The following is a 12,691-nucleotide window of genomic DNA, read 5'->3' on the forward strand; positions in this document are numbered from 1 at the left end:
GTTTATAGCAATTTCAGATATTAATGACAATGCATGTCTGACTTCCCTTTTCTAAAAATTCAATCCTATAGCTATATCAAGTCAAATGACAAGAAAATGAATGTGAAATAGTATGTTCATACATATCTAAATTTTATAGACATCTAACTGTTGTTTCATAGAACAGGTAGATGTTTGATAATACTGTTGATCATTGAATCCAGAAATATGAAAAAAGAAGCGATGAATTAAAAACGTTTTCTGACCAAGTTGCAGTCAGTAGAAGCAATGTTAGATGTGTGAAAACTTGACCAATGCCAATATGCCATTGTGACTGAGAGTGGATCGTTTGCAGCAATTTCGGATATTAACAACAATCCATGACTGACTGAAACTTGGTCAGAAAATTCAATCCTGTAGCTATATCAAGTAAAATAACAAAACAATGAATGTGAAATAGTATGAGTTGTATAAACTTAGATCTGAGTTTATTTATATATGAAGGTTCTCCATTTATCATGAAGTTTTAGCAACAAACTACTACAATGAAACCCCATACCCAATTTCAGTAAACACTCTATGATCAATGTAGTTTGTTAAATCAGCAAAATTTGCAAGACCGGAGCACCTTGAGTTGCATGCTACCATTTGATAGAGGTATACAAAATACATACCAGATAATTTAAAGATTGTAGATACCTACCATGTCAAGCTTCTAGTGTACGTAATACCTAGTGTGTTACTGCTACTATTGAATGATCTAGTCGGTGATCTGGATGCCCCCTCTGTTCTCACATAATACCATGCGCAGTTGCTGATAACAGTTGTAGAATTACTTACACTAATGCTAGACTTTATAGTTGGTTACTTTCAAGTTTGTCCCTGATTCTATTTTTTCATGTTTTTTGCTGGCTTGTAGTTAATGTATGTTATCTTGTTGTGTAGAAAATGGATCACAAAGTGATTAGTCTACCATTTCAAAGCACTCATAATCCGATTTCTGCCTTCAGCTTATTGTTACCCTGTTTGGATTCGATCCTATTATTTTGGAATCTGAATTTGTGCATTGTCAACAGAGGAAACCTTTGTTTTTACCAAGAGTGGATCAGCATTTTATCCCACTAATTTTGTGCATGTCAGTTGTCAGGTCCTCACAGGAAAGATGCTTCAGCGAAATTTTAGCTCGTATCAACAAGTTTAGGCACTGATAAGCCTGACTCGACACTCCCCTAAAGTTCTAACATGCATATCCGCACCCTAAGGATGACCCTTTATCAGACAGCTATAATCATCAGAGTCTGCACAAATTAGATTCAAGCCATCTAATCCTAGCTAGAATAGAAAAGGGATTACCGATTCCCACCCACCCAAACTGTCGAAACCATCAGCAGCCCACGCCCCGGGCAATCCACTAAATAGTGGTCAGCTCATAGGACTTGCGATCGTGCAATGCGAGCTAGGCTGAAGCCAAAGCTTAAGAGCGACATGCTGTTCACAGGCTCAAACTCCCAATTCCCAAGATGTTCTGCTCATAGCATGGGGCATGGCCAAGAACAGAAACATGCGAGCTCAGCCAAAAAAATCCTGTTAAACTTCGTAAATTCCCAAGTTGTTCTGCTGCTCGTTCAAAAGTGTCGCTAGATGACTTTTGCAATCAAAGTGACCCCAATCAAAAAGAACTATCTATTGGTCGTTCACAGGCTCAAGAGTGACATGCTGTTCACAGGCTCAAACTCCAAAAGATTAATTTTAGTGGAACCAGGCACAATCAAATTTCTAGGTTATGCAGTCCACATTGACTTGGACAATAATTTCAGATTTATTAGAAGGGATTGGACGTACCTTCTTCGTAGCCGGCAGCGGAGTGGGGGCTCCTTCTTCGTAGCCGGCAGCGGCACACCTCCGATGTGCGCGGACACGGAGTGCGCACGGAGAGAGGAAGGGGCATATGTGGTGTGCGGAGGGAGGGAGAGAGGAGGGGAGCGGAGGCGGGAAGGCAGAAATAGACGTGGTGGCCTGAGATCTTTGAGGGAGAGTATTTCCCCGCAATCAACGCCATCTGGATGGAAGATTTGCCAACGCCATTAGAGGGAGCCGCTGCGGGGCTAGCCGTCGAAGGAAGGGGCGCCATAGAAGGAAGCCGCGACTGCTTGATTTTTGGATGAAAGGAATCCTCCGCTGCCCGATTTGAGGATGGAAGGAACCGTCGCTTCTTGATTCGAGGATGGAAGGAACCGCCGCTTCTTGATTCGAGGATGGAGCGCGGGATTCGTCGCCATAGAAGGAAGCCTCCGCGAGCGGGATTCATCGCTGCAGCTGCAGACGGGAGCTGCGGGCAGGATTCGTCGCTGCGGGGCTGCAGCTGCGAGCGGGATTCGTCGCTGCGGGGCTGCAGCTGCGGGCGGGATTCGTCGGTGCAGCAGCGCGGAGGACGAGCGTAGTTTATGGAGGGAGGCGGAGGGAGCGCGCGCGACGGCAGAGCCACGACAGAACCGTGCACCATAGCGAAAAGTGGACGCCTACGTTAACAACATAAGTAGTAGTAGAGAAATACCTGCTATCTTAATTCTTCGATCGCATCTAGATGTTGGAACCCTCTTGGCAATAGCCTTTGAAGTTGTGTTTCTCTGTGTATCTGAAACTGCTCTACATGTCTTTTCATCATATGAGGATGATGCTCGTCAGAAGCTGGCTCCCTGTCCTAAATGTGTGTCGGAGCATTGTTCAGTCAATGCAATTCCATAAATCAACCAACTGCCAAGAGCTAGAAGGGGTGTTTCTTCATATGATCTCCACATTGCCTGTTTCAGAAGCCCAGGAGCTGCAGCAACAATGCGTGGGGTTTAGATCATCTTCAACACAAACTATGACACTATTAGGAACCCCTACAGTGCTGGCATTGATGATGAATTCCACATTTCGTCCATCCCCCTGTTTTTTATTGTGTCGTATTCTTTTGAGCATCTTGAGCTATGGTCGTGCTTTACCATCTGGTGTTTTTGTGCCAGTTAAATAACTGGTGCAGCTTATGGCCGTTTGGTAAGCATGTTGAGTGGTCACAGTCAACTTTAAATCATCGTCTTTTTGTAGTTCTTGGTCTGCTGCTTAGTTTTAGGCCATTGCTTGTCATATTCCCATACTCTATGCTGCTCCAAACTACAAAGTTATGGACCTGATATAGCGCCCGACAGGGCGTTTCTTTTTCTAGTAAGCTTAAAACACGGTCCATCACAAAATTATATAGATCAGCCTAGCAATACTTAAAGACAGGACTAGGTTGTACCTTAATTTTTTGTCTGCCGGTCACCGGCACTGCCTACATGTATGGGCCGGACTTAGGCCAGATCAGCACGAAAAAGCCTGTTATGTTTAATTTCTTTAATTTTAGTAAGCTATGGACTTTATGTAGTTGTAATATTTGGACTTTATATGTGGATCTGGCTTGAGCCCTATGGACTGACAAAAGCTCGACATGCTTTAGGGCTATGCGAAATTCGCGCGCTACGCAATTGCTAGAAATCAAACCTTCCACCTCACCCTCGTGTGTACCCTCCTCTACCACTCTAACTATAGCATTATTTGTGTTTTGTTGTCCACATATTACAACCAACTGAGTGTAAATTGCTTGTTTGATACTGTAAACGAATTCAAATAAAAAGTGTCAACATTTGAATAACTTTTGAAGTTCTACAACTTTCATTTTGACACTTTTTCCATCCGAGGTCGTTTGCAAAATTTGGATTTTAAATTTGATAAATTTAGATGCAGTTTTTGAGAGCCGAAACAATTTCAAATAAAAACTTGTCAACTACAAAGTTTCATAACTTTTAGAGATCTACAACTTTTATTTTTGTGGATTCATAATACGAGGTCATTTGAAAAACTTGAAAAATTAAAGATAAAAATGATTTCTAGCTAGTGACAGATCTTAAGAAAACCACCACTAGAAATCGATTTCTACATACGGATCCTTAAAAACCGACAGTAGAAATCATGGATTTCTACCGGCGGTTTGTAGAAATACGATTTTTAGTGTTGGCGTTTTTAAGAAATCGTCACTAAAAATAGAACAGACGGTTGATAACCGAATCCACTTGTAAAAATATACCGCACCGCAAGCTTTAAGCCTTTTTTTCTACTGGTGTTTCTCATAAAAATTCCTAGGGCTTCATATTACTTTTCTAAAATATGGTTTCCACTTCAACCCAGTGCAAAGGAAAAAACTAGAGTTGTAACAACTATAAGAGTAGCGCTACAAACTAATAAACAAAACCGAACATAGAATATTTTCCCCAGTAAAAAAATACTATCCGCTCGATCGTACATACGTACGGATGTCGTATGCGGGGTCTGCTGTTTACTTTGTCTCTACATTATGGAGCAGCTGGTGGTGTCATGCTGCGCCTGGTAGCCGTACCACGGGTAGCCGGCAGGGTGGTCGTAGACGACGTTTACCGGGTGCGGCGGCGGGTAATAAGCGGGCACGACGGCGGGCGGCGGCTTCTTGTCGTCCTTCTTGGCCTCGCCGACCTGCAGCAGGTGCGCGGGCCCCACCTTCTTCCGCAGCGCGCCAGTGAGCTTGATGGAGTCGACGCCGTCGCCCACGACGACGACCTTGTCCCTGCCTTCGCCGTCGATGGCCACGGAGTCGACGCCGAGCGTGGCCGCCACCACCTCCATGGCCTTGGACCGGCACTTGTCGCAGCTCATCTGCACCTTGATCACGATCTTTTGCTGCGCACCAAGGAGACGCCGCACCGGCAACAATACATCGATCAATATAATGATATGATTCAGGCTTAATTAGCTTTCATCTGGAAACTAATTAGAACGAAGATACTGAGACACTGCTACGTCATGTGCTGCAGCTGCAAACAATCAGGGCGAGGCTATGTCATGCATGTGTACCTTCATTTTGCTGAGGGTTGTTGGAGAAAGAGACGAAGTTTGCTGTTCCTGCTAGCAATGCCCCGCGCTGTGGTGGAGTATTTATTGCATGGCTGGACGACTGAGGGTCCTGTTTGGAGGGGGCGCTGCCAGTACAACTTAGACATTTTCCACGATTTTTTGTTCCCTTCTCTACTAATTTAAACAAGATCCATGCAAACAGGCACACACAAAAACAGCTTTTGAAACCAAAAGCAAGCATAAAAATATTCAAGCTAAGAAATGTCTCTACGGAAGAAACCGCGTTCTGAATGGTGGGACTGGAACATTTACTCATGCGGCCAGAGCTGGTTCAGCGGCGAAACCATGCACGTTTCGTTCTTCCGGAGTCCGGTCTCCCGTATGCCAATCATGCAAGTCCGCTGTCAAATGTTTGGGCCCGTTCAACGTCACTAAGTTTGGATCTCTGGCGTTGACGCGATTGGCATCAAATCCAGAGACGTTTCTTGTTTAATCGTAACATGGAAGCCTCTCTCGATCTAGCTTGCTTTTGCTTCTTATCACGGAGGTGTCACTTCTTCTAGATGATTTTTCTGTTTGCTGCATGCATGGTCGTCGTCATCGTCACTTTGCACCCGGCCCTATTGCCTGCGTGTTTTGTTAAGTTCTAAGAGTTCCCATGGTTAGATCTCGATCTGTCTCGTGTGAGAAATTAAAACAGAATCTTCTTGGTTATAGTTTTTACTTCTTTTTGCTGGCTAGGTGGTTCGATCACTTCTCGGCAGCTGGTGTGTGATACCCGTGTCATTTGTAGTAGTTTTGCTTACGTGTTTTATGTTGTTTTGTTCTTGATCGTTGAGCGCATGCATTATAAAAATAATAATAGATGTATACAAACGTGTCTCTCATATGATCCTCTCTCATGTATACATATAGTTTAAAGGAGGTGTCACTTTTTAGAATTGGACTAGAGAGGATTTGGGGAACAGATTCGTTATAGCAAATGGCTGAGTATCGTTTGCTTTTGGAATTTGATCCAGCATGTGCAGCTGAAAGATTGAGACGACGGAATCACTTGGAAATGGACAGCTTAAATGCTAAAATTAAGCATGCGTGGCACAATTCAAAGGATCTTTTTGCAACTTTCAGATCAAGTTGAATCTAGAGAGCGCATGGTGAAGAGAAGCATAAGTTCTTTGCATGGTTTTTAATTCAAGCAAAAGGTACTCACTGCAGATAAATAAACTCAAGAAAAAGAATTGTCCATATATACAACCTGTTGTGTCTTCTTTGTAACTAAATACCAGACTCTGGTGCACTTATGTGTGTAGCGCCCTTTTATAAAGGAGGTATGGCTCAAATTGAAACAATGGACCGGTTAGATCATTAGACTCTCATAAGACAACAAGGGCCGATCGGTGGAGTAGGTACGAGTGGAAGAATGTTTTGCTCATGTATAGAGCTTGAAAATCTAGAAGGAAAGAAACATGACAATTCATATATAGCTTAGAACAACTTGAAGGAAAGAAACATGAGAGTTTTCGAAGGAGTTCCAAACATACCCTCCCAAGTAGTTGTCTCAGGGATGGTTCTTGTGGTGAGGCGGGTGTGGCTTGAGCACTTCTACCGCCCTCGAGCCTATAAAACTCCACTAAAGCCCAATGCACCCCCTGCACGGCTGATGACGTGCCGCCACCAAACACTAACACGTAGGGAGAACAAAGAGGAGGATATCAAGCCGCCAACACTCCTACATTGAACCCTATACGACGATGACCAGCGTCGCTCTCAACCTTGTTCATCCCCTTTCTTCTACTATAGAGCGAGGACATCTAGCTAAACACCTTTATTATCGAGCGTAAGGGTCCCTACTGCACTAGCATTTAGGTTGAATCCAATGCCAGTAGCTTATATCTACCGCCACATCAACTATCATCCGGACTATATATATCATCATCAACATGTATCTATCGTAAGGTTAGTTCCAATGCAAAATCTTTACCATCAGCCAACAACCACCTCAGGGTCACGTCGGTTTTTTTACAGACTTTTATAATAAAATGAATCATGGCGTTTTATCGAAATAAAGCTTCATCTAAGTATATACCTAAGCAAATAAAAATTATATAGTTCATAAAAACGAATACAAGTTACATGGTTTATAATTCGTAAATAAGATTGACATTGTAACACTCCAGGTGTTTATCTCCCTTTCGACCACGACTATGGACGTAATCACGGATATCAATGAGAATATCAGTTCCTATGACCTAATCATCTTAGCCTCTCATGAATTCAACATTTCCTTCATCTTTATCTATCTGGACTCTTCCAAAAGTTTTATGAGGTTGGGAACGTATTTGTTCTATGAATTATCGAGTCTTGAGTCTTGTGCTTATTTAAAAAAAAAATTAACCGTTTAAGAGAATTTGGAAGCTCGACCCGCTCTTGCAATTTTTGTCCCAAGTAATTGTTATTAGAAGTCGAAGACTAAAGTTTTTTGTGCAAAATAATTTAGTCCCTGCTCGCCAACCGAGAAATTGTCACGTTCGAGGATTTATAAATGAGATTTGTTTCTCCAAAAAATTATCTATAGCCGTGGAGTCAGGTGTTCAAACCACGGATGAAATTATTTGATTTCAAATTAAATCGAACGCAGTGTAAAATAGCGTTGTTGACATCGTGCCAGTTCGTTCCGATTGCATCCCGCTTAGATTCAAACGTTCAAGTATAAATATCTGGTAAAACTTTATCTGATTCTGGGAATGTCTACCAAATCAAACATCGTTCAAATATTAGTGCCGATCTCATTTTGGTCCAATCGATTTGTGCATTTGTTAAATATTAATTCGAGCATCCGTATTTATCCATAGGTTATTGTAAAAAAACCGTATTTATCCATAGGTTATTGTAAAAAAAGGAAAGTTCTTATTTTCTTAACTTTTCCTTCGGTATTATCCCGCCACCGCCCTTCTCTCTTATCATTTCACGATATGCATTTTATTTTTTACACGACGCCTACTACTACTTAGCCCATCGACCTTATCCAAGGACGTTCTCTCCTCAGCTCACGCACTGCACAGGCTCCTGTTCCTTCGTGTTCTCGACCAGCACCTCCTAGCGCTTATCTCCTTCGCGATCGCTTCCTCAATAGCCGAGCCGTTCGCCACCGCGCTGCGTCTGCCGACCCCAGCTTCAAGCGCCGTGTGTCAGGGCCGATGCCCATCCAGGGCCGGTCCTGACATTTCGGGGGCCCCAAGCGGAAATTTATACGAAGGCCCTATATGAAAGTTTGAGTCTGCTATTTTTTCAACTTTTAAATAATATCTGAAAAATAAAAGAAGTTAAAGATTTATACAGTTTTATTCAAAATGATATGACTGGAGACGCTGTTACATTATTTTATGAGTCATAAAATTATACAAATTATGTAATATAACTCTGGATTTGTTATGACTTTTGAGAGAGTATTTTTTTCAAACTAGCATAAACCTTAAAATGCACAGTAAACCAAATCTAAATACATTAGAGCAAATCTTCTGAAAACAAAGTCCAGCAAACTAAACTAGGATTAAGCAATGTAGGTTATTAGGGTCGGTCCCCCGGTAGGATAGAATTAAGCAACGCGACAGGCACATGTGTACAACACCTTCGGTCCTTCCCACGTCAATTTTAGTATTTGTCATCAAGCAGACTGTTGCGCGACATCGAAGAGATGATTGACAGAAAATAAAAGAGACGCAACAAAAGAATGAGAATAAAAATTTATCTGTAACGTATATGTATTTGGATATAAGATAGATAAACGGGGGCCCTACGGACCTTAGGGGCCCTGAGCGGTGGCATACCCTGCACACCCTCAGGGCCGGCCCTGTGCCCATCCCCTCCCTCATGTGTGCCCCGTTCCCTTGCCCATGATCGCGCCCCTGCTGTGCTCGTGCCTAGGACAGGGACGCCAGTAAGTTTGCCTTCTCTGCCATGCATGCCACGCGACGCCCTGAAGCTCGCCCTTGCGCTAGGTCCGACGAGCACTGCTGCTCAGTTCGCCTCTCTGTCCGACGCCGAACTGGGTTGCCCGTCCTCAACCTTGCCGATGTCGTTTCCCTGGTGCTTGCTCTCGCCCTAGGCTATGGAGCAGCCGCCGCGTGTCGTGCCCTCGACATGTTCGACAAAATGTCACGGCGAGCTCCACATCAATCTATATAGTTCTGGTCACATCGTCGTTCGCCCCGGTAAGGAACCGTTGTTTTCCTTATGTTATTCCTCGCCAGTACCTATAACCGGCATCGATTTATTAGATGCTAATCGTGTGTATATATGTGCTTATGTGCAAGACGTGAGGAGAAATCTCATACGTTGAAGCGAGACAAGTCGCGCGACGATTGTCTAGTATTCAGTGTTATATGCTCAAACCGGAAATCGCCGTCATTCTTATAAATACCATTTTGGCTTGTGATATGGTGAGCATCTTTCGTGACCCTGGCTAGTAAATTTAATGGATAAACTGATTAGAGTTTTGGTGATGGGTTTTAGATTCTTGATATTGCTCGTGCCCTATTCATGGTGCCACTGAGAAGGATCTTCTTTTATCTTTTCCTTAGGATAGTTGCGCATAGGTATGGCTTGATATTAGATTAGGGTCTAAAATATACAAGCATGCAAGGAATAGCGATAGATCAGTGGTTGTTGTCAAAATACCGTGTTTCATATATCGTTGTGATTGTATCCATATTCGTAATGAAATCGTGTCGTATGATGGAGTTTAAGTTGGGATGTGGTGTATGCATGGGATGTTCTAGTGGATGTATAAGGGTTGTGCTATTAAATTGATTTGTGTTATGTGAATGAAATTATTTTCATGAGTATGTATTAGTATCAACATATGTTGGAGTTCTATGTTTTAGTGGTCATGGTACTTGATATTTATTAACCTGAGTTCAGGTTGAATGGATGTATATGCATAGTGTCATTAGAGTAGTTTTTCATTTGCAATATGAACTTTAGGTTGAAGATACAAACTCATACGAAGTGATTGTGTGCATGGTTATGAAGTATACCAATCCATCTATGTGATTAAGTAGGTGTTTTTAGTTCTACTTTAAGATAAGGTGTTAGAATATTTGAAGTACCAAGCACATGAGAATTGTAGAAGTTAACTTAAAATAATTACTGTTTGGACCATATGTCTAGTAATTTGGATGTTATGATTTTCTCAATTCCAGTCTCATAATCTGTCCAAATTATGTACACATTTCGAAGATGACATTGTTTGCCCAAGTTAAACTGAGAATCAGCCCTTAGTAATTATATATGAATTGTAGTACTTTCCTTAAGCTTTTCAAAAAGTCTTAGATCACCCTTTTTGGTAGTCTAGAGACCAAGTTATAGCTGTTTGAACTATAGAGTCTGAATATGTCCAAATCTGGACAGAGAAGTCTGTTTGTGTTAACTGACTTTGATATGCATTGAATTAACCTGAGATGTTTATAAATGAATTATAGAAAATTCTATTAGATTTCTAAAAAGTCTAGGATCACCTTATTTGGATGCCTGAGACTCCAGTTATGAATTTTTGAAGTGAGTAGTCGAATTATGTTCAAATCTGGACAGAATTTACGTTTAGCACTGTTTGACCTTTTTAAATGTCGAATCTTATTGTGATGATAATACCAAAATTGTAGAGGACTTCATAAGCTTTCCAGAAAGTCCTAGTTTACTATTTTAGGATGAATATCTTATGAGTTATAAGCTAAACAAGTAGCTGCTATTTTGCTGTCCAAAATCAGCAAGTATTAAAATGGTTGTTTGGAATTGCTTTTGTGTAGGCCACTAGGTTTGGTTAGTTCTTGTGGTTTTAAGTGTGATGTAAGTACCTTGTAATTGTGTAATAAAGTAGGTTATAAATTCTTGTGATTCGTAAAAGTTGAGAATGCAAATTCCATGGAATTTTATGTTATGTGGTAGTGTTCTACTTGTTTGATTAAGAAAATGTGATGGATCGGCACTAAGTGTTTAGTTCGCTTCCGTGAAGCATTATTTAGTCTTGATATTCCTACTCATATTCATTCATGTGCACCATACATCTAATTAGGTACGCTAGCTGAGAATCGTGCGAAGCGAAGGGTGTGGATCAAAACAACCCACAAGACGATGTCGACCGATGAGCCTGAAGATGGATGGACTAAGTGAGTGTCCGAACAAAAGTTGATTGTCAAGTGATCGTCGTCTAACAACACTAACCTAGTGTTATCCCAGGCAAGCCCTGGTGCATTTGCCACCTCCTTGTTATTCTAAATTTTTTATCACTTATATGTTGCATTAGGTGATATGAGTTAAGTGATGAAACACTTGATGCATTACCATTCCTTGGAATTTGATTACCTTACTTGATACCTGGTTATAAAGAGAACTAATGAGGCTTAGCCCTGCTTAGAAAAACTAAAAATTGTTTCTTTCAACAGGAATGATGTGTCACACTGGATATGGGTTTTATGAAAAAGGAACTTGCAATAATGAAGACATCACTCGCGATGATGAATTCATTATTCAAGTATTGTACCTCTGTCGGGTACATGGTTTTGGAAGGTAAATAATAAGATGAGACCAAACATTGAGCAGAATAGGTCGCTCGTCTGTGTCGTTTAAGGACCGCAACGATTATTGGCCTACTGATCTAGGACCCTTTAACTGGCCACATGACTCGTCATGGGTAAGCTTAGCCTCGGCTGGACCAATACCAGAAAGTCGACCCGCAATGGGAGTGGAGAGATGGCGAGAGTATCGTATATCCACTTGGCAAGAGGCTGGATGGTGGGGTACTGAGCTCTCGGTTGGCGAGGACCTATTCTGGTCTTGAGAAACCTGGGTGCGAGTTGACATATGCAAGGGTTAAGTGCTACCTATGTCATGTGGTTGGAGATCTCCGGCTAGGTATTAATCGATTCGGATCGTCGTACTTCTCGGATATGAAGACTGGATCTTCGACCCTCATCGTAGATAACAAGTAAAACTAAAGCTGCTAAAATGAAGCTAGTGTAGGACAATTGAATGTTATAGATTAGGTAAATCTAGATTCAGGAAAAATACTTAACTTGTGAAGTAAAATTTTGGCATAAGGATCCACTACTAATAAGCTCTTCTGCAAAAAGAGTCTTTAAATCTTGATAAGCCTTACCTTGATTCCCAACAAGTTAGCATATCTTTGAGAGTCTTTTCTTTAGTCGGGTAAGTATTGCTGAGTAATTGCGTACTCAGGGTTTTATTCTCTGTTGTTTTTCAGGTTATAATTTTGTTTTGTTGTCGATGGTGCTAAGTGCTTGTGGGCGACAGATATCCCCCAGGTCCACTAGAAGGTAAGAAGGCCTCGCGAGAGGCCTTAGGCCTGTTATCCTGCTAGGCCATCTCTTCATGGGCCAGGGGAGGACTACCGACGGAATGGGCCGGCGCAGGAAGGAAGCGGGCTCAAGCCCAAGCAACTCATCAAACTCGAACGCTATCCGTAGCGTCCGCCCGACTTTCCCGCGCACAGCGCCCTGGAACCTCGGAATGGATTAGTGATAAGTCGGCAAGATTATAGGAAGATCAGTTCAGTCGGTTCACTATTGTTTAGGGACATATCATCATCACATACGCATGTAGTGCCCCACGATCGAGTATATAAGGCATAGGGGGTACCCCATCATTTCCATCGACCATCTACTCAACTCATTAGCCTTTCTCCATACCGGAGACTTCTCTTGTAACCTACCACATAAAGATCCACACCAGAAAGTAGGGTGTTACATATCTCAAAGCGGCCCAAACCTGTAGAAAATCACCTGTCGTC

General features: G+C 42.1%; 1 protein-coding gene across 1 annotated transcript; it reads right to left on the minus strand.

Moving 5' to 3' along the window:
• Positions 1 to 4,160: 4,160 nt before the first annotated feature.
• LOC103627351 (Copper transport protein family) lies at positions 4,161 to 5,168 on the minus strand. Its single transcript, XM_008647652.4, has 2 exons — positions 4,888 to 5,168; positions 4,161 to 4,713 (listed from the first exon to the last, which is right to left on the minus strand). Exons 1-2 carry the CDS (start codon positions 4,891 to 4,893, stop codon positions 4,348 to 4,350), a joined length of 372 nt encoding a protein of 123 aa, XP_008645874.1. The 5' UTR covers positions 4,894 to 5,168; the 3' UTR covers positions 4,161 to 4,347.
• Between the last annotated feature and the right edge of the window lie 7,523 nt (positions 5,169 to 12,691).

This window comes from Zea mays, chromosome 5 (assembly GCF_902167145.1).
Source record: "Zea mays cultivar B73 chromosome 5, Zm-B73-REFERENCE-NAM-5.0, whole genome shotgun sequence".
Taxonomy (NCBI): domain Eukaryota; kingdom Viridiplantae; phylum Streptophyta; class Magnoliopsida; order Poales; family Poaceae; genus Zea; species Zea mays.